Genomic DNA, 22,487 nt, shown 5'->3' on the forward strand with positions numbered 1-22,487 from the left:
CCCAGAGTGGTGGTTTAATAACAGTGAATGGGCACTGAAGGTGGAATTGTTGGTATCATATCAGCACATAATATTGATTATCTCATTACAGTGGCACCTGTTAAGGGGTGAAATATATTAGGCAGCAAATGACCAGAACAAGTTTGTAAAGTTGACTTGTTGAGAAACTGGGCAAGTGCAATGTGCGATCTGAGTGACTTTGACCAAGCGCCAAACTGTGATGTTTGGATGACAGGGTCCGAGCATCGGACTGAAAAATTTGCTGAAAATGTGGCTTCATGCTGGTTATAATGAAATATCTGATGCAGAGATTGTGGAAAAACCTGACCTTTATTTAATATGGTCCACTACTTTGGACCACCCTATAACATTTTTTATTTATCTGTTTGTTTGTTCAGTTTATTAGTGTTCTTACAAGCGTCTCTGGCCATGAGGGGGCAGTATGGCATTAAAAAGTGATGGGTAAATAAATAAATAATTATACAGTATATGTGTATGGATATATGAAACAGGCCCTGTCAGACAGGAGCGCTGGGTTATTTTTTACGAAGCATCTTGTTTCAGCTGTCAGTGTGGAATTCCAGTCTGGGATCGCTCCCTTAACATCAGTCTAGTAAGCAGCGAAAGCGACTAACCCTTTTATCAGACATCAAGGCAAAGAAGGTCATGGAAACGGCTTTATGTGAGCCTGAATTAAAAAAAAAAAATCCTATTCACATGCACAATATCAATCAATGAATAATCATTTGGACATCAGTTGCAAGACTTGAGCTGTTTTGGTGGATTTTCCAAAACAGCTCAAAGCAACTTCCACTGCCGTAACAACAGAATAAAAACACACCAGCTTTAAAAAAAAAAAACAGCTTGTATTTTTTCCAGTTTGTCAAATAGACCAGAAACACCATTTTGATGTCTTTATTAAGCATAGATGATTAATAAGTAAAGGATATGTCACATCTCGAATAATAGACAAAGTAAAGCCATTTGTTTGCGTGTGTGTGTGTGTGTGTGTGTGTGTGTGTGTGTGTGTGTGTGCAGGTTTTATAATTCTGTCTCTGTCTGGCTTTAATCAAATCCCAGAACAATAAAAAGGAGAGGTTTGCTCTGCTTGATTCAGCCACAGACTGTGATCTTTTCAAGCTCTTCAGATATAATCATGTGACTTCATAGCTTATGACATCACAAGATAAGAATTACGCCATTTCAATGGAATGTAATCAGGATTACTGACGATCACGTCTTCATACTTTATTTTTTGATCCAAAATAATCATTGAAGCGCCAAAACCTCTCTTTTTCCCCCAATCGAAGATGTGTATTTCAAGTCATGTGACTTTATTGTCATTTAAAGGCAAATGTGCATTTTTCTTGTTACATGTACATTCCATTAGGAAGCTGGGGATTAGGAAGCAGTCAGAGTACATGGTCAAGATTGGCAGCTTGGCAATACAGGGGGCCTTTCAATCAATAAACCAGAGCCTTAACCACTGAACTACTACTTCCCAACCGGCCATATACAATGGAATTGCTCTATAAAATAACAAACAAACTCAAGATAAAACTTCAGAAGAGTCCAATACACCGGAGTACATAAAGTGCATGTGTGCAAACAACAAACACAATACTGTAATATTGATACAATGCAGTATGCAGAGCAGTACAATACTGTATATTTAAACGTTTGGCGACGATTTAGCCGAACTTATTTAAGCATTTGTTAATTATTTAAGCATAATTTACTCGTTTTTTAAATTTACAATTATTTTAAAAGCAGAATGATCAGCCAATACATGACGAACATTAAAATAAATCTCATAGTTGGTTCTTTATGAATGATATGTTGATACATGTGACTCTAATTCCATATACTCTGTTTTCATATGTAAAAATTGCCTGTTTTAGGAGCGCTTTTATTTTTACATGTTCTTGTTAATAATTGGTCAAAAAGATTTAAGTGAGAGCATTAAATTAGTTTTATGTCTACTAATACAGGCTTCTTGTAAATATCTTTTACATATAAAATACTCAGAAGCAGAGAAATCTCACAATGAACAAATAATCATATATCTAAATATTTATTTGATATAAACGAATAAATGAACATTTCCACCTCTAGGAGCTAAAAAATACATACAAATGTCCTCTCTCCTTTTTGAACTGAGCGGATGCCCTCGCCAGATGTTGGAAAATTCCGAAAAGCAGACAATTATGCAAAAGAAACAGCTTTTATCCACCAATGAGAGCATCCCGAACTGTACACAAGATACAACCTCGTTCTGTTCTGGCTGATCTTTCCTATCAATCAATCAATCAATCAATCAATCAATCAATCAATCAATCAATCAATCAATCAACAAATCAATTAAATTGTAATTCACATTATTAATTATTTATTATTATATAAAAATGAATACACAAAATAATAATAGTAATAATAATAATAATAACTGAATTAATTACGTGATCTCTTTTAAAAAATGTTCTATAAAAATTCTATAAAAAATAAAATCAAATATTTTTAATATATATATTTTTTTTAATAAAATGAAAAAAAAATACATTTAATTATTGAATTAAAATAATTTCATTTAATTGAAATTTATTTATAATCTCTTCTTGAAAACAGACATTCATTTGATTAAAAAATATTTTCATTTCATTTCAGTTCAGTTTTATATATATATATATATATATATATATATATATATATATATATATATATATATATATATATATGTTCAATTCAAATGCTCCAAAGAATGTGTTTATGAACAAAAACGTATATAATAAAAAAAGGTCAAAGCTCAGCGAGTGTCTCAAACCAAATCCAGAAGCTATAACATTAGCTGCAGTTTTACAGTGCAGTAAAACGGTCTTGTTTGAGGGTGATGTCTGTGTTTATGTCAGTTTTCCTGTGCTGCTGTTTTTTGAATTTCCTAAAGGGCATGGTACACGTGTTCATGTTAAAAAGGCACATTGACAGCCTGAGTCTTTATTGAATGGCAGTGTAAATCAGGCAGAAAATGGCTGGTGAACATGTGACGGGGCGGAGCAGCAATGGTTTGTATAGCATAATAGAAGTATTCAGGTATAACTGATTCTGTATTTGCAGTTGCACCATGATCCTGGGTTTGCAGTGTATACACAAAATGTAGTGCAATGTCATTAACAGCCACATGACCTAATGTATTTATGTACAGTACTACTGTATAAAGTATTCAGTCACAGTTTAATATCTCTCAGTTGTCCACATTACATGAAACATATCAATGTTCCATGTTACTTTTTTCATGCTGACTACGATTTTGTGGCAAACAATAAGACGAATGACATGATTCATCCTCAATAATATTGTTTTTCTTCTTTTGTCCTTTCTTCTCTGCAACCTTTACCCCCGTTTCTCTATCATTTTGGTGGGTAAATTGCTCACAGATGTGGTGGCAGGGGAGAGTGCCAGTAGTGTGTGTTTGTAAATGTGTGTGTGCAGAACGCAGTTCTGAGGCCTTTACCATTTTGCCAGCATCTTACTGAGAAAGGGTTGGGGGTAGCTTTTCCGAAGAGTGTGCCAGCTGCTCCGTGGTGTAAACACACACACACACACACACACACACACACACACACACACACACACACACACACTTGAACATTTACACACAGCAAAACACAGTGCAGATTGAAAAACAGAGTCTGACTCAGACACCCACACCCTTGTTCCTGCAGTGTCGGAGTCAAGCGTCTGTGTATACATGTGTGTGTGTGCGCGTGTGCGCGTGTGTGCGTGTGTGTGCGTGTGTGTGTGTGTATGTGTGTGTTTTGGGAAGGTTTGCACGGAGAAGGCGTGGACACACTCCGGGGACTTACGGCTGTCTTAAAATCTGTTGTTGGAGACTATCTGAATAAAAAAAAAAAACCTGACACACCAAAGTGACTTGGAAGAGCTTCAGCGGAAATGCTTCATACATCTGGTACTCAAACACAGCACAATAGCCATTATTTGTCTCCCTCATCACTGTTTTCTTCTTCTTCTTCTTCTTCTTCTTCTTCTTCTTCTTCTTCTTCTTCTTCTTCTAATTCAGCTTCTCCTTTCTTCTCCCTTTACAACCTCAAGCAAATCCACAGTCCAGCTTGGTGCAACCTAAGCATCCAAAACTCTCCCAATGGCCAGATCTGTGAGCTCTTGCTTCAAGATCTGATGCTTCAGTTCTAGTACCCTTGTGAGATTTTTACCACCATCCCTGAGCACACTGTGTTACAGATGGCCTGGTTATATAGCTCAGATCCATCCTGTAGGATTGATACTCCCACTGAGAGGCTACAATTTATACTTGGGCTTTTCCCTCTTAGACTATAATACCGCCATAGTATGAAGTATAACCAGCATATGAATGCTGCACTCGATTTACCTCAGTACCTCGATTTCAACCTGCATACAATCGAGGTGTGAGTCAGAAAAAGAAAATGGATGCATTTTATTAGCATCAAGCTACACAGCTAACACTGAATGATATATTTTCCTGAAGAGGCTGTGTTGTAGATTGAACTAGCATATGCTAATATACAGTTCAGCTCATCTAAGAAGTGTTTATTTGTTTGTTTACTGATTCAATGAGCAGCCATTTTGTTTCAGTGTCTCACTGTGAACTACAAGAAATTAGTCCCTTTTTTACTCCTTCTTTATAATTTTTTTCAAATCATTATCATTATATAAAATATATTTTTGCAGTGATGAGTAATGATTCCAGAAGAAGAGCCTTGTGTCACTCCATCATATGATCATTTAGGCTTGGCTGGGCTTACTGCTTTACATTAGCTTTCTTATCCTTTCCAACACATTTGAAACAGAGGTAGAGATAAAATTCTGTGATCAGAGGCTTTCTAGGGAGAGAATGTACTGTAGGAGGACCAATGGGAAAAAGGAGAGAACGCTTTTGGAGTTGTTACTCCACTGGCAGGACATCTGAGGCTTGGCTTTCAATCGCAGTGCTCCCTGTTTCCATCTCTCCCCCTCTCTCTCATCTACCAGAACACATTCAAAGGTGCTAGCTCTGAGTGTCTGCCAAGCAGGAAGTGACCTCAGTGGAAAAAAATGGGATGAGAGGTGTGCATGAGTGTGTCCATGGGAGGCCATGTTTATTCCAGCAAGCTTTGCGGTTACAAAAAAATCCAGTGGAGTAAACCAATCACTGAGTGAAAGAGGTAGCAGTCCTTCTCCACCCCGAAGTCTTCTAGAGCTCCACCAAAGGTATAAAATGATCACAGATGAAGTTCAGAGTGTCTCCATCATCCGAATCTGTGAGGTCACTTCTCAGTAATTGCATTTTCCAAGCTCAAAATGTCCATGCCGCGACTTACATAAACCAACATGGATTACATGAAACTAATATGCACCATTGTTCACCTCGGTGTGCGCGCTCAACGACTGCAGCGAAACATTTTCCCAGACCTAACCATAAACAGAGCCTCTGCATTTTTTCATGTTAGAGGCAAAGTTCTGTTTAACCAAGGACAAGCTGAGGTTCCTAGACGCACATCAAAACCCCCGAAGCTGCTTTTAATTCAATGTGTTTACGGTGGGTCTAAATTATGGGATCAAATTCCCCCAGTACCAAAAACCACTGCCAACTCTCCCAACCAGCACTTTTGTCTTACACAGACATGAAACAAGATATGGCCACATCTCTTTCTCTCTCTCTTTCTCTGTCTTCCAGGGTCTCTTTGTCGTCACGATCATGAGAGCAGCTGCTAAACAAACAGGATGCAGAAACAAAAAGCTCTACTCTTTAAACAGGAGAGGAATCGCCCACGGCAGAACACGTTTCAAAACAAAGCCGTACGAATGCAGCCCCGGACAAATGTCCTGACTGTCCTGTAAGACTCCAGCACACACCTCACATGTCTCACAGAACTGCTGCATCCTGTTCTGTTCTGTTCTGTTCTCTTTGCTTTAATGGCTCATCATGGTTCATCTGCAGTTTATATGTAATTATGCATGGCACTGGGACAAACTGATGACTGCTTGAGGTGAAATTCTGTTGCACAGGAAGAGTAAATCCAGACGAGGGTGCTAGAGTAACAGGCGACACAGGTTCGGAAGGCAAATCTGTTGGATTTTTCATAGAGCCAATGTCAATCTGTCAATTATATTGCACTGATTATCTTTATTCGGTCTGTATACTCACACACATATTACTCTCAGTGCGTCATGACGTGTGCATTACTACTGATTATTAATGCTAGTTCTGCTCATAAATCAAACAAGGACTCCCTAATTACAAAAATATTATCATTATGCGAAGATGCAAAACCTAAAACAAGCACAAGATTATATGGTTTGAAATAGATGAAAGGCATGTAGATTGAAAGAAAAACAGGCCTTTTGAACAGATTATAATACTACTACTACTACTAATAATAATAATAATAATACTAATAATAATATAATATAATATAATACAGTATATATTACAATCAATTTGATGAGAGTTCTTTTTCACTGTACACTACACTACAGTATATGTATACTACACTATGTAGTATTATATACTATTTCTATTATAAGTATTTACACATTCTAAAGCCTGAATTTAAATGTGTTTATTTACTGATTCACCGTTTAAGTGGAAACAAGACTCGTGTCAACTTTGGAACTAATTTGGAGTCGGGATACATTATAGTAAAAACAATTGTTTTTGGGGGATTTTACAAGACACATTATAGCGTTATGTTCTGGTTGGAAACAAAGCAACCTTGATTTGATTTATTGCGAGCCAGCGGTGTGCCATAATTCCAGTCTGGAGTTTTGGAAAATTCTCCATCTGAAATGTGATTAGCCGGAGTGTGTCGGCCTGCCGGCATTTCCTGATTGGCTAAGTGCCTGGTTATAGTTTAATAACCCAGCCATAAGAGCAACGCGAATGTGCTGGCGTTGAATTCACAGGCCCACATCCTAACAGTCCTGGCAGAGGACGGCCATCACTTTGCTTAATCTTACCCTTCCTGACAAATTAAATAAGCTTGTGTCTGGTTCTTATTAGCGGCGCATTACTGATAATTGCAGCACTATTTACAAACACCGCTAGCCAGGCCGGTCCTCACGGGCCTGCAGTACCTGCCACGACACATAATAAGGCTTTTTACCCCACTGTACTCTAATTTGCACCAGGCTTAAGCAATTTAACAAGGGTTTGATGGTTCAGTTCTTGTGTTTCATACGCAGCCGGAGCGCTTTCACGGGAGTGAGCAGCGACCACTCGAGTGTGGTCGTTAAAGTAGACGAGAAGCTTTTTCAAAAATCGGATTACTGCCACTCGTGGACCCAGGGCTCGAATCTCGCCAGACTAGGCTGAGTTCCCCAAAACATGATCTCACATGCAATAAACATCTCCTGGGGACAGGAACGTCGCCCAGTAAATCGGTATTGTTACCTGCTGGTGAACTGTGAGAGAAAAAAATTTGAAAAAGACACTATGAAATAAAAACACAGATATGAAACAAATAGCAAAAAAAGACTTTACAGTAATGGAATTAGAGAAGCGATATACTGTAATGACTGAATCCTAATTGAATGACTGATTTATGTATTTTGTCATATTGTTGCAAAGTCTACTAAAATTAGACTAATTTAACTGAGATACACTATATGATCCAAATTTTCTGATACTTCCAGATTGATTCCCTTTTTTCCAGTTATAATAAGGAAAGACTTTAGTGATCATTCAGCTAGAATGAGATCAGGTGCTGATATTTTTGAGAAGTGTTCGGTGGGGTTGAGGTGGTCACAGCTCTTTGCAGGACACTTACGTACTTCCACTTCAACCTTAAAACACCATATTTTAATGAAGCTTGCTTTGTGTAAAGGAGCATTGTCATGCTGGAACAGGATTGAACCCCTTAGTTACAATGCAAAGGCAAACAAAGTCATCCTATACCATGGATCTAGAACATTTCTTACACCAGTTTCATTTAGAAAATATTTTTGTGTGTTTTGTATGTGATATCGCACCGTATGTAAATTTATCTACATGCATTTTCCCAAGAACGTCCTTGCGACCTGGTAGAAACTCTTTCAAAGCCTGGTACTGGGTTGAATACCAATGGTGGAGGATCTCAGCTCTATACAATCGTGTTCATCGTAACAGTTTGGTGAAGAATCACATATGGATGTGATGGTCAAAAATTCAAATACTTTGAGTTATATAGTGTATAATTGCTTGCATTCTTTTCAACTTCCTGGTGTTCACCTGCCTTATATGGAGTCACATGTATTACAACCTGATCATAACAGTATCTAAAAAACCTACACCTAGTGTAGTGCTCCACTTCCTACATTTAATCACATCGCTGTGGAAACGAAATCAGCTGCTCCAATACCACCATCAGATCTCTTAATCTGTCACAATGTATGAACAAATGAGAATGTGAATGTAATGCAAACCAGAAATACACAGAAAAAGAATGGATTTGGTGAAAACCATAAAAAATCGTGATCCAAACATTGAGTCCTAACTCTCACAGCTGCCTGAAAAATGACACATGATAACATTATTCTTGTATTCAGCTTAGATCATTTTAGCATTTTATCTCAGGCTCATGAAAAAACAAACAGACACACACACACACCTGCCATGTCACGAGTCAGCTTTTTTTCCGAGTTCAAAGCTGTCGTCTTGACAGTCCGGCATAAAGAGATTTGTTCAGAACCGAAAGAGCTTAATACAGCACATATTTCTGTGTTGCGGAAAGAGAAGCCATACGGCCCCATCGGAAAAAAGATTTACGAGCCGTGAACTTCGATTCGAGACAAAAGTGAGTCATTGTGAAAACATACAATCTGTTAACCTGGTGTTTTGGGTTTTTTTTTTTTTTTTGCTTCATCATGCTTGCAATTATGGGCTTAAAAGAATTACCTCATCAAAAAAAGAAAATGAAATAAACAAATAAATAGGAATACTACCAATTAGTATAAATGAGCAGGGCCCCCTGATTAGCATGCTAATCCGATCATGCCCACTAAGATCTGCCCACTATGTTACATGGTATGTGAGCATTCGTTGGGGTAAAATATTCCTCCCAAATATGTATTTGGGAAATCATTAGGACAAGGAAAAGTGAGTGATGTAGTGGAACAAGACGTTCAGACTGACAGATTAGCGTGTGAACGCTGTAAAAGAAGGAGTTGTGTCTGCAGTGACTCAGAGCGTCGATGGAAGCAAACTGGCACGTCAGAGAGACAGCTTAGGTTTAATTAAAAGCAGTTTGCCCCATGATTTAGTGGCGTTTCCAATTGAGGAAAAGACCAGCGGCCGATCTCGCTGTCGCTCGGGAATTTGACCGCGGCCCGTTTGTCATCCGAGGTCTCGTTAAATCAGAGTTTGAATACTTTCTGCGTATTATTACTTTGCTCTTGCTACACAATATTGGCTGCTCGGCGGTAAAATGTATTCTACAATGTATGAGGTTGGTTTTGTCGGCTCTTCGACCTCGGTAAACGTCTGCGTTTTACCGTACTGTAATTGCTGAGAGCCGGAGCGATTCATAAAGAAATCTCTTTTTTTTTCTTTCCCGCTCTGTTCCATTTTTTATTTATAATTATTTCCATATGGCCTTTAGAGAGTAATAATGTAAAAAAAAAAAGTTGAAAGTTAAAAAACAGACAGAGAACAGCTTATTAATTCAAACGCACACACACACACACACACACACACACACACACACACACACACACACATGCACACATTCGCACAGCTGGCTCTGAATGTATATGCTCACGACCCTTATTAACGTATTTATACGTCTCAAAATGAATTAAAAAAACAAATAAGATCCCTTTACACTGCTATGAATTCACCTGAACTGGTTCGATCGTAGAGCCCAGAAAAGTGGCCTGTGTTTTACAGAGAACGAAAACACAGCGTCTACTGTACGCCGGATTATCTTCGAACACTATATTATCATTATCAACCATGACTGTCTCCATAATTTTCTCTGCATGGTGGCTCTGACCTCTTTGATGAAGGCTACAGATTTACTGCACATCCCTGGCTTCAGTTAGGCAGTCTGTTCGTACTCTCTCCCTCCGTCTTAATGATATAAGTACAAGAGGGACAAGAGAAAGAATCGCGACATGCTGTAACCCAGAACACTGATAGATCTTATAGCCTGTTGTGTGTCCACCATCTACTCATGACACAATGTTTCTTCATATATATTAAAACGCACACACACACACACACACACACACACACACACACACACACACACACACAATGTCCTTCTATGTCTGGCCTTCCCCGACCCCCTTTTGTGCCGTTGCTGGTTCGGTGCGATATTGGAAACGAAGGCAATTTAGACCAAGCGTATCAGGTATCACGTTCATGTCAGAGAATAATAACCCAGCAATCCGGCCGAATTTGAAGGAAGCCGGAGGAAAGAGAATGTAATGGTTGAAAGGCCAAAAAAAAAAGCTAGAGGGCATGGAAGGATTTCCATATGTATAAGCTCAGGAGGAGGAGGAGGAGGACAATCTAGAGACAGGGCCACATGTTAGCTATTACAGTGTGTCCTCTATGGATCAATCGGTTTGATCCAAAAGGTTGGGGAATCCACAAAACAGCACCATTCGGAAATACACAAAGCATCAAAAATGCATTTAATCCTAAACATTTATAATGAGACCTCTTGGTGTGCCTAAAAGGTTTATGTTAGACGCTAGAAAAAAAATCACACCTGCTGCCATGCTCATATACCTGCTCATGTACCGGATTTTACATGAATAACGAATAAAAAAAAAAACCCTGAGAGAAAGATACAACCCGGAAATCAAAGCAATTTTCGCTTTTCGGTCTGTAAACCGAAATCCGCGCTGATTGCGAACAGCTCGACGCCAAAAGGTTCACGGCCAGGCCGCGAAAGCAGGCAATAATCTGCTCCTGACAGGGCCTGTCAAAGAATTCATGCTTCCTGGCAAACCTTTGTAATAAGGGCAAAATAACAGATTAGCAACTCTAATTTGTCCCAAGGTTTTAATAGACCGGATTCTACACGAACCTTCTCCAGCTCCAACGTGTTTTCGTAGGTGCCCTTATGCTTTCCATGTGCTTTTATTTCTCCTTTTCTTCTTTTTTTAAACAACACAGAAATATGTGGTATTTGAAAAAGCGTATTTTGACTTTGGAAATTTTTCTTTTTTTTTTTTTTCCTCCACTAGTTCTCCATAACACCACAGAGATGTTTGACATATACAAATTGTATTTTGGCAAGATCGTGTTTCTTTTGAGCGAGCCGGGGAAAAGATTGCCTCTTTACACTGACAGATCCGTAGACAGTAGGTTACAGACCGAATGTGTCACATTAGCTCAAGCCAAATCTAAATTCCTCTCGATCATCCAGCACGACAAAATCGTGCATGAGACACACACACACACACACACACACACACACACACACACACACACACATTGTATTTTCTTTTCATAATATAAACCTCTGCTTTGTATGTGTGCATGTGTGTGTTTAGCGTGTTATAAAACTACACAGTATGAAAATGTTTCAAAACCACCAGAAGACTCAACAGAAGGCATTTAGTTGCTTTAAACAGATGTCAAACAAATCCATGAAAGTTCTTGTTTTCTGCACAGATAGCACCCAAACTACTATATACAATACACAATATATGTGTTTTCTGAACATCCCATTCCACATGTAGTCCTCATTTGATGTTATAAGATCCTCCACTCTTCTGGGAAGATGTTCCACTAGATTTTGTGAAGATTTGTGCTCTTTCACTAAGACTGTTAGTAAAGTCAGGTACTGATGTAGGTGAGGTAAAAAGGCCTGGGATGCCCTTCCAATTAATCCCAAATGTGTTCAATAGGGTTGAAGCTCTAAGCAGGAGATCTTCTACTCTGACCAATGGAAAGCATATCTTCATAGAGCTCGCTTTGTGCACAGAGGCATTGCCATGCTGGAACAGGTTTGGGTCTCTTAGCTCATGTGAAGGGAATATTTCATGCTATATAATTATGTTTCTCCAGTTTTGTAATGTTGTAAGAACCACATATTGCTGAAAAAGTCAGGTGTCCCAATACTTTTGTATATACATAATGTATATTTTCCAAGTCATGAAAACAGTACAAAGAAAAGAAAAGAAAAGAAAAGAAAAGAAAAGAAAAGAAAAGAAAAGAAAAGAAAAGAAAAGAAAAGAAAAGAAAAGAAAAGAAAATCACATACACATGCACACTCGGTCGCCCCTGTCCCAAGAAAAAAACATTCCCCAACTCTTGCACCAAGGCCTCCAGCAATCGAAGAGAGCACCACTGAAGTTCTATCATAACCATAATACACTGGCTCTCTTCCCAGAAGACTTTCTGCATGCAGATCCAGTCATGTGTTCAGTGCATTAGAGCTGGCTGAGCTCGCTGGGTTCATGAGACATCTCTTAGAACCCAGCTGTGCGTCCCACATGATCCAGCTGTGAAGGCCTGAGCAAATCAGACCCGTTTGGATCAGTGCATTTGTGGGGAGAGCCGAGAAGGTTTTCCAGCAATCTGTCACTGTAGAGCTGAGCTTGAGCAGAAGTGACATGATTGGAAAGATCTCACCAGTGCTTACAGCTGATTTTTTTCAACATGTCTTTTAAAAAAAAAATTACTTGGAGAAAGTTGCATCCTAAATAATCCTAATGATAGAGGTGGTGGTGTTGATGTTTTAGAGCCTTTCTCTCTCTCTTCTCTCTCTCTCTATACACACACACACACACACACACACACACACACACAGTGGTGTAAAGTATTTGAGTAAATGTAAAATGTACTCCGATACTGTACTTAAGTAACTTTATTGGCTACTTTCTTTTAATTTCTTTACGCAACTACATTTCTAATTCAATAGATGTACTTTTCCACTCCACAATATTTTAATTGACAACGACCATTACATTACATTTTGCAGTCAGTCAGCACTTAATATTTGCTTTTAATTTATCCAAAAGATTTAATTTATCAATTTATTTTTCCAATAAATACTAATAGATTTTCTACTTTATGACATGACAATGTAATTATTATCTTTATTATTTGAAGATTGAAATTTGCTTTATTACTTTGTCTTTGTTTTTGACTGACTTGTTTAATCTTTGTTGTGTTGTGTGTGTGTGTGTGTGTGTGTGTGTGTGTGTGTGTGTGTGTGTGTGTGTGTGTTCAGGTGTACAATCTGATTTGTATTTTAGGAAATAAAACCCTCACAAATCAACTGGTTTTGGCTTTTCACTAACATGTGCCTTGATGTTGACGACTAGTGCATCTCTGAGCCATCAATATAAGTCAAATGCTCAAGAAGTGTTCAAATCAGATAAAGCTTTTACTCAAGTCATATTGGAATTGGTGCCATTTAACTTGTAATGGGCAAAGATTTGCAGTAAGGTATCTATACTTTTAATGAAGTATGATTTCCACTCATATACTGGTACTCATATACCGATATATATGTGTATATATATCTTTTTACATGCTCAAATTATACCATTGTATAACAGCATTGTGGAAAAACTGACCATTTTCCCCCCCTAAGCCGGTATGGAGAAGGTCAGAAAGACAGTAACAAGAACCTACCTTCTCAAACTCTCTGAGGCTGTGGGTCTGCAGCGGGGGACCTTTCTCAGTTTCATCATTGGAAAAATCTGTGCAGGAAACATATTTCCATACTTTATTCAACTTCATAATTTCTGCATATTTGTTATACATTTGATCGCAGTATCTTTGAAGATCTATATCTGAGAATTATTTTGCTTAGGGTTAATATATATATTTTTTAAGTACTTTACTCTTTTATTTTTGTTCACAATGGGGCGTTTTGTTATGTAATAGAAGACATGGCAGGTGCAATTGAAAAGTGCAAAAAGTAATTAACTCTTAAAATGATTGAGATTGACAATCATAGTGAGTGCTGGGATCAAGTGATGTGCAGTGGCTGATGGGTAATCTAATTCAGGCCATAATTCTGACTCATCAACCACAAACAAAATTTAAAAGGATTATCCTGGTGACTAGCATGCTAACAGCCATCACTCACTGTACCTGCTCTGGCAATATATCTGAATCTACATGATTCTATTTGCCTTCATTAATGCAATAAAATTAACAAAAGCACGTTTAAGAGGATGTAGATGCAACAACAGTGTATTTAGTGACGATCCAGTGGATTACTGGTGCACGTATCAGACGGCACCCCAGTGAACATTTGAATTAATTTCAGATTCCTCTACACAGTGATACAACAGGACAAAAGCCAGCTTGTCTCTTAAACACACATCTATAAACTTAACCAGGAGTATGCAGCTACATAATGCCAAACCATAAAAAAAGTTCCAGGAAGGGCTTCAATGGGCTACACTAATGTGTTTTTTTTCCTAAAAAAGAAGGAGGCTTATGGGTGTATAATCACAGCAGTATTGGCAGAGCCGTGACTTCTTACGGTTCTTAAAAAAAAAATACCCATGCACAGAGCTCATTACAACTTATTAAAGTCTGTTTTCTCAATATGTGCCAGTGATGTGTATTGGAAGTGAGCCTAGAGCTCCAGCAAGGTAACGAATGGCTGCAGAGTGTCAGTCCAGAAAAGTGACTGTATTAATGAGTGTTATTTAGGAGAATTTTCACACAACCCTTAACCATTAGCATCAGGAGCTTATTAACAAAAATACACAACACATTCTGACATAAACACAGTGCAAGGGGAGGAATGTGAGGTGGTGTAAAAATGAGGTGAGAGTGGGGGAGTGTGTGAGCAGGAGAAAGAGAGAAAGATAGAGAGAGCTTCAGGACAAGTGACTGGGTGCTAAGATGGCTAAGTAGAAGAAACGTGTAGATGTGAAATACCATCAGCTCATTCCTAGAAAGGAGTGTCATGCTGAAAGATGTGAGGTAGAAGTGAAGTGCAATGTGAATAGAGAAATCAATAGGAGCGAAGACTCACCAGTCATGTGAGTTCTGCTCTTAGAAACGGCTTCTCGATTCACGTTGTAGTGTCTGAAAAAAAAGGCATTGTTTCTTTTTAACATTGTATAATTTTTTGTTTAGAGCTTCTGGATTATCTCTTATTACTCTCTGCTCTTCTTCTTCTATTCTTCAATCTATATATATATCTATATATCTATATATCTATATATATATATATATATATATATATATATATATATATATATATATAGAGAGAGAGAGAGAGAGAGAGAGAGAGAGAGAGAGAGCGAGAGAGAGAGAGAGAGAGAGAGAGAGAGAGAGAGAGAGAGAGAGAGATATATAGATAGATAGATAGATAGATAGATAGATAGATAGATAGATAGATAGATAGATAGATAGATAGACAGTATCTCACATCCCTCACATTTCAGCAACCATTTTATTATATGTTCTTAAGGGACAAATCTATAGAAATAAAACTTGCATATATTTTAGAGTAGTCAATGTGCAGCTTGTATAGCAGTACAGATTTACTGTCCTCAACTGCCTTGCTGAGGAAGCTGAAGATGAAGGTGATGGAGTGGCCAAGTATGTCTCCAGACCTGAACCCTATTAAGCACCTGTGGAACATCCTCAAGCAGAAGGTGGAGAAGCACCATGTGTCTAACATCCAGCAGCTCCGTGATGTCATTATGGAGGAGTGGAAGAGGATCCCAGCAACAACCTGTGCGGCTCTGGTGAATTTCATGCCCAAGATTAAGGCAGTGCTACATAACAATTGTGCTCATACATAATATTGACAATTTGGACACAGTTTGGACTTTTGTTGCCAGATATTTGGACAATAATGGCTGTATGTTGAGTTTTTTTCAGAGGACAGTAAATCTGTACTGCTATACACGCTGCACATTAACTACTCTAAAATATATATCCAAGTTTTATTTCTATAGTATTGTCCCTTAAAAACTTAATTGGTTGGGTGTGTAAAATAAAATGTGAGGTGTGCACTTAAGTGTGCATCATATAAAGTTGGCATATTGTATTTTAGGTAAAAACTGGTATTTTAATATAATTATTAGCAAATTGTTATTTAAAAAGTGACTAATAATTTGTGACCAATATTTTATACGTAGAATGATTTCTCCTTGCTAACATGTTTCTCAAATGCGTTCTCTGAATATGAGGCATCACAACACTACGGAGACCGAGACGTGTCCTGAGAGTCACATAGAATACAGATTAACGTGGCAGAGGCAGAGCTGCGTCTTCCTGGAGACAGAACAGGAACAAAACATCTGGTTTTAATTAATCGTTTTTCTTTCGTTTTTTTTGCACTACAAGGGCCTGTTTATAAACGGGCCATACGTTAGAAGTCAAAAGGCATCAAATCAAAGAAATAAAAGTAAACTATCTGTACCATATTGAATGGCAGAGCATCATATTTTATCCATTGCAACGTATTGCACTGCATCGGGAATACGGGCTAATTTGTGTCAGATCGCATATATGTTTCTTTGATGTATTGTATCATTGGCTATGCATCAATATGCAAATCATATTGGCCTTAGTTATGGAGGTCGAAACCCTAAAATATACTGTACAGTCTATTGACAAAATTCTGTGAATATGTGCTTGTTAAACTTTGCATTGGTCATTTATTTTTTTGCTGTTATAATAAGCTTCACTCATCTGGGAAGGCATTTTCACGAGATTTTGGAGTGTGTCTGTTTGGAATTTGTGATCATTCAGGCACATGATATTGGTGAAGAGGTCTGGGGTTCATTTAGTGCTCAGTTCAAGCCTCTGTGCAGGACACTGGCATTCCTCCACTCCAACACCACATCTTCAATTGTGCAGGACATCGTCATGCTGGAACAGGTTTTGGCCCTTTTATTTCCAGTGAAGGGGAAATTGTAATGCTTGGAATTTCCTTCGGGATCATTAAAGTTTATCTATCTATCTACAGAATACAAAGACATCCTATATACGTGTGTGCTTCAATCTTTGTGGCAACAATATGGGAAAGAACCACATATAGGCGTCCACATACTTTTGCATACACCTGAAAAGAAGCTCGTTCATATAAATCTTTTAGAAGTCTATCAGTAGGTGCATTATGGGCTTCTCATAAAAATGTAAATAATTATACTGTTCTCTTGTATATAATTAGGGCATTAGAGCACTGTTACTTTATCTGTATAGTAAAATATTTGACCTTTTATCTATTTATACTGCAGACCTATTAGCCAGTCTTACGCTAATAAGTCGTGTTTACCAAGTGAGTGACTTTGATTAAGTGAGTGACCGTGAGTAAGTAACACTGACTATCTCTTCATCATGGCACCTGTTAGTGGGTGGATATATTTATTAGGCAGCAAGTGAACATTCTGTAATTAAAGTGGGCTGGGTCAGAGCATCTCCAAAACTGCAGCTCTTGTGGGATGTTCCCGGTCTGCAGTGGTCAGTGTCTATCAAAAGTGCTCCAAGGAAGGAACAGTGGTGAACCGGCGACATGGTCATGTGTCATGGTCATGGTCATGGACATGGACGAGGCTCATTGATGCACGTTGGGGCTGGACCGTGTGGTCCGATCTAACAGACAAGCTCCTGTAGCTCAAACTGCTGAAGAAGTTCATGATGTTAATGCTCGATGGGTCAGGAGTGTTTTGGAAGCAAGAGGGGAACACAATATTAGGCAGGTGATCATAATGTAATGCCTGATGCCTGATTGGTGACCATAAAGTAATACCTGGTTGGTGTATGCAGACACTCCTGAGTTTCAACTCTGAGGCTCTGTACTGTGAAAGTTTAACAAGTAATAAATTACTAAGAGAACAGTATCTGGAATGCTATGTTTCTAAACCCTGTAAACATGTTCTGACATGTACCTAACCTCTAATATTATCAATTGAGTCACAACTAATATTTTCTCACTCCCAAGCCAACAAGACATTCAAAACAAAGAAATGAGCATCACACTAGTTCCAGAGAAGTACGAATCAGTTAAGATCAGCAAGAAGAGCAGTGGATAAGTAGACATGGTACAAGTGGACAACAAAAATTACAGCAAGAGTTTGGTATTATTTTTTTTCTGATTAGTTTCTGAATAAATTACAAATTTCTCAAGTACAGCGAGTGCAGTACAAATTTATTGCAGACATGCATTTCTTTCTTTTTTTCCCCCTCTTTTTCTTAAATATTTTTCTTATTTTTTCCTCATAGAAAGACTGACACAAGAACAAAAATCTTTCTACCTTTTCTAAATTTCTAATTCTTGCATGGTGTTTTGAGACACAGTTGCTGGGATAGGAATGTGTGAAAAACCTGCCAACCCATGTGTTTGTTTTGTCTTTTGGGTTTCTTGCAAAATTTCTTTCTTTCTTCCGTTCTTTCTTTCTTTCTTTCTTTCTTTCTTTCTTTCTTTCTTTCTTTCTTTCTTTCTTTCTTTAAATAAATAAATAAATAAATAATAAAATAAATAAATAAATAAATACATTGCCTGTTGTTCATATCTGTATTTCTATTTTCTTGGATGCATTATCTGTTTCATTCAAATCCATCACGGTGTACATCTCTGCATTCCTTTACAGACTATTGACAGATATTCTTTTCATTGCTGAATGTTGTTCATATTAAAAGGCATTCTTGTTCCATTTGAGGTTAAGTCATCTCCTATCTCGTCTGCAAGTTTTTGTCACTGACTGGCTGAGGAGAAACATGGCTCATTTCACTTGTTTAGATCTGACTTTGGTTAGATCTGACTTAATTGATTTTTTTAAAACCAATAAACAAATCAATAAAACCCTAGCTTTAAATATAGTTTACACAGCCTAACTACTGTTCAGACCAGAAGTGATTGTAGTTTTTTTTTTTACAAACAGAGCACGTTATCTGTCACAACCGCAGACAAAAGCATGTCAAACTCATCATGCATTAACAGAGAAGGTGAAGTTACTGCTTCTGGTCAAACCCAAAAAAAGAACTGATGTTTCTGTCTTAAGTTCTTGAGGGTTTGATCTGACGGCTCAAGCCATGGCCTGCATCAAGGAAAATGATGGATATACAGAATCCCACTGTCGAAATGTAAAAGGAGCAGAAGAGGATTCTCAAAACTGTACCATGGAACACTGTAAAGATTATAATCAACAAGTGGAGAAAATGGGGTGTCACACTGACATGAGGACGTCCCTCACCAATTGATGAAACATATCAAGTAGACTTAAAACAATATTCAATGAATGCAGTAATATCTAACAAGGGCTGTCCATTCCAAGTCGGCAAAAACAATCTCATATATTTACATCTCTGGACTATAGGGTGGCTACATAGGGAACATATATAGGATAATTAATGTTGGTAGCTCAGGGATTATGCAAAATCCCAACACAACCTAGTTGCTACTGCTGGGCCTCAACTGCTCAGGTGTGAAATTTAGATAATTATATGTTGTTCTAAAAAACCCAGCCATTATGGATGCACAAGGCAATGCACTCTTAGTGCCGGTCCCAAGCCCGGGTAAATGGGGAGGGTTGCGTTAGGAAGGGCATTTAGCATAAAACGTGCCAAATCAAATATGCGGATCACAAATGAGAATTTCATACCGGCTCGGTCGAGGCCCGGGTTAACAACGACCGCCACAGGTATCGTTAGCCGACAGGGTACCAGTGGAAATTGGGCTACTGTTGGCTGAAGGAGGAAAAGGAGAGGAGGAAGATGTCTACAGAGACAGCAGGGAAAGGAGCAGTGTAGGAGAGTGGAGTTTCGGGTTGGTACTTTAAATGTTGGTACTATGACGGGGAAAGGGAGAGAGATAGCTCATATGATGGAGAGGAGAAAGGTAGATATGTTGTGTGTTCAGGAGACCAAGTGGAAAGGGAGTAAGGCCAGGAACATTGGAGGTGGGTTTAAACTGTTTTATCATGGAGTGGATGGAAAGAGAAATGGTGTAGGGGTGATTCTGAAGGAAGAGTACAGTAAGAGTGTAGTGGAGGTGAAGAGAGTTTCTGATAGGGTGATGATCGTGAAGGTGGAAGTTGAAGGGATGATGATAAATGTCATCAGTGCCTATGCTCAGGTACCTGGGGTCAACAGTGCAAAGTAATGGAGAGTGTGTTAGAGAAGTAAAGAAAAGAGTGCAGGCAGGGTGGAGTGGGTGGAGAAGAGTGACAGGAGTGATTTGTGATAGAAGGGTGTCTGCAAGAATGAAAGGGAAAGTTTATAGGACTGTGGTGAGACCTGAGATGTTGTATGGATTAGAGACAGTGGCATTGAGTAGAAGACAGGAGGTGGAGCTGGAGGTAGCAGAGATGAAGATGTTAAGGTTTTTGTTAGGAGTGACGAGGATGGACAAGATTAGAAATGAGTTTATTAGAGGGACAGCCCATGTAGGATGTTTTGGTGACAAGGTGAGGGAGGCGAGATTGAGATGGTTTGGACATGTGCAGAGGAGGGACATGAATTATATTGGTAGGAGAATGCTGAGGATGGAGCCACCAGGTAGGAGGAAAAGAGGAAGGCCAAGGAGGAGGTTCATGGATGTGGTGAGGGAAGACATGCAGGTAGTTGGTGTAAAAGAGGCAGATGTAGAGGACAGGGTGGTATGGAGACGGATGATCCGCTGTGGCGACCCCTAATGGGAGCAGCCGAAAGAAGAAGAAGAAGAAGAAGATATGTTGTTCTAAAATTTTATTTAAGATTAGAGAACCTAGGTTTTAATAGATTTTAAGTGTACATTTCATAGCTTTTTTCTCGATTTTACTCTTTCCTGTAGTTTATGTTTATTAGAGTTTCTCTTTAATCACAATTCCACTTTTACATCAAGTGTTGCCAAAGTCGAAATAAGCAGGTGTTGCTTAAAGCTGTTACTTTAACCAATCTTATTTCGAGTTGGCGACACCGTCGGCGTTCCCACGTCTTTTGATTGGACAGTCAGAGAGCGCACTAGTCAGAGCTCACAAACTGGACATCGAGAGAAAAGATCTTCCAAAACAGTTCAAAACAAATGTTAAGCTTTTTGCATTTAGCATTTATACAGTGCATCTTCAAAGTATTCACAGCACTTCACTTTTTCCACATTTTGTTGTTACAGCCTTATTCCAAAATGGATAAAATTTATTATTTTCCTCAGAATTTTACAAACAATAAACCACAATGACAACGTGAAGGTGGTTTGTTTGAAATCTTTAGAAATTTATATTTAAAAAATAAAATCATGTAAATATTCACATTCAATACTTTGTTGAAGCACCATGGCACCAATTACAGCCTCAACTCTTTTTGAGTTTGAGGCTACCAGCTTGGCACACCTATTGCAGAACCTCGCAAGCTCCGTCAGGTTGGATGGGGAGCGAATTTCACAGCCATTTTCAGATCTTTCCAGAGATGTTCAATCAGGTTCGAGTCTGGGCTCTAGCTGGGCCACTCAAGGACATTCACAGAGTTGTCCCGTAGCCACTTCTTTGTTATCTTGGCTGTGTTTTAGACCCCAGTCTGAGGTCTATCGCACTCTGGAGCAGGTTTTCCTCAAAGATATCACTGTACATTGCTGCATTTAACTTTCTCTCAATCCTGACTAGTCTCCACTCTACCATCCAGATGATTGGTGATCCCTTGATTGGTGGAGTGCTGCAGAGATGGTTGTTCTTCTGAAAGATTCTTCTCTCTCTACAGAAAAACACTGGAGCTGTTTCAGAGTGACCATCGGGTTCTTGGTCACCTCCCTGACTAAGGCCCTTCTCCCCTGATAGATCAGTTTGGCCGGGTGTCCGCTCTAGGAAGAGTTCTGGTGTTTCAAAACTTCTTCCATTTATGGAATGATGGAGGCCACTGTGCTAATTGAGACCTTCAATGTTGCTGAAATTCTTCTGTACCCTTCCTCAAATCTGTGCCTCGATAAATCCTGTCTCAGAGTCTACAGACAATTCCTTGGACTTCATGGCTTGGTTTGTGCTCAGACATGCACTGCTAACTAATATAGACAGGTGTGTGAATTTCCATATCATCAAGTCCAATCAACTGAATTTACCACAGGTGGACTCCATTCAAGTTGTAGAAACATCTCAAGGATAATCACTGGAAAAAGGATGCACCTGAGCTTAATTTTGAGTATCATGGCAAAAACTGTAAATATTTATGTACATATGATTTTTCTTGGGTTTTTTGCAAAATTTCCAAAGATTTTGAACAAACTTCTTTCACGTTGACATTATGGGGTATTGTTTATAGAATTTTAAAGAAAAGAATACATTTAATCCATTGTGGAATAAGGCTGTAACATAACAAAATGTGGAAAAAGTGAAGCACTGTGAATACTTTCCAGATTGCACTGTACATTTGTATTTTCTTTTCCATAGAATTTGCACCAAAAATTGCCTTTTTTTCAAAGCCTTAGAAAAACTGTAATGTACGGAAAAATGCACAAATTTTCACAGAAAACCTTTTATGAGGTTAATATTGATGCTTCTGCTAGAGGTGTATGCAGGCTGAGCAGCTGTGGCCACAGTGAAACTAGACTTGTTGAATTGTGTTCATTGGG

The 22,487-nt window shown here is 38.5% G+C and overlaps 1 protein-coding gene across 1 annotated transcript in view; it reads right to left on the minus strand.

The window, feature by feature from the left end:
- The window catches only part of LOC124377476 (phosphodiesterase 4D interacting protein), a 72,209-nt gene that overhangs the window by 46,936 nt on the left and 2,786 nt on the right, over positions 1-22,487 (minus strand). The window contains exons 2-3 of the mRNA XM_046836985.1: positions 14,970-15,022; positions 13,607-13,674 (exon numbers count right to left, since the gene is read on the minus strand). Of these exons, the coding sequence (XP_046692941.1) occupies positions 13,607-13,674; positions 14,970-15,022 (121 nt within the window). The remainder of the gene's footprint in view (positions 1-13,606; positions 13,675-14,969; positions 15,023-22,487) is intronic.

Source organism: Silurus meridionalis, chromosome 23 (genome assembly GCF_014805685.1).
Source record: "Silurus meridionalis isolate SWU-2019-XX chromosome 23, ASM1480568v1, whole genome shotgun sequence".
Classification (NCBI taxonomy): Eukaryota; Metazoa; Chordata; class Actinopteri; order Siluriformes; family Siluridae; genus Silurus; species Silurus meridionalis.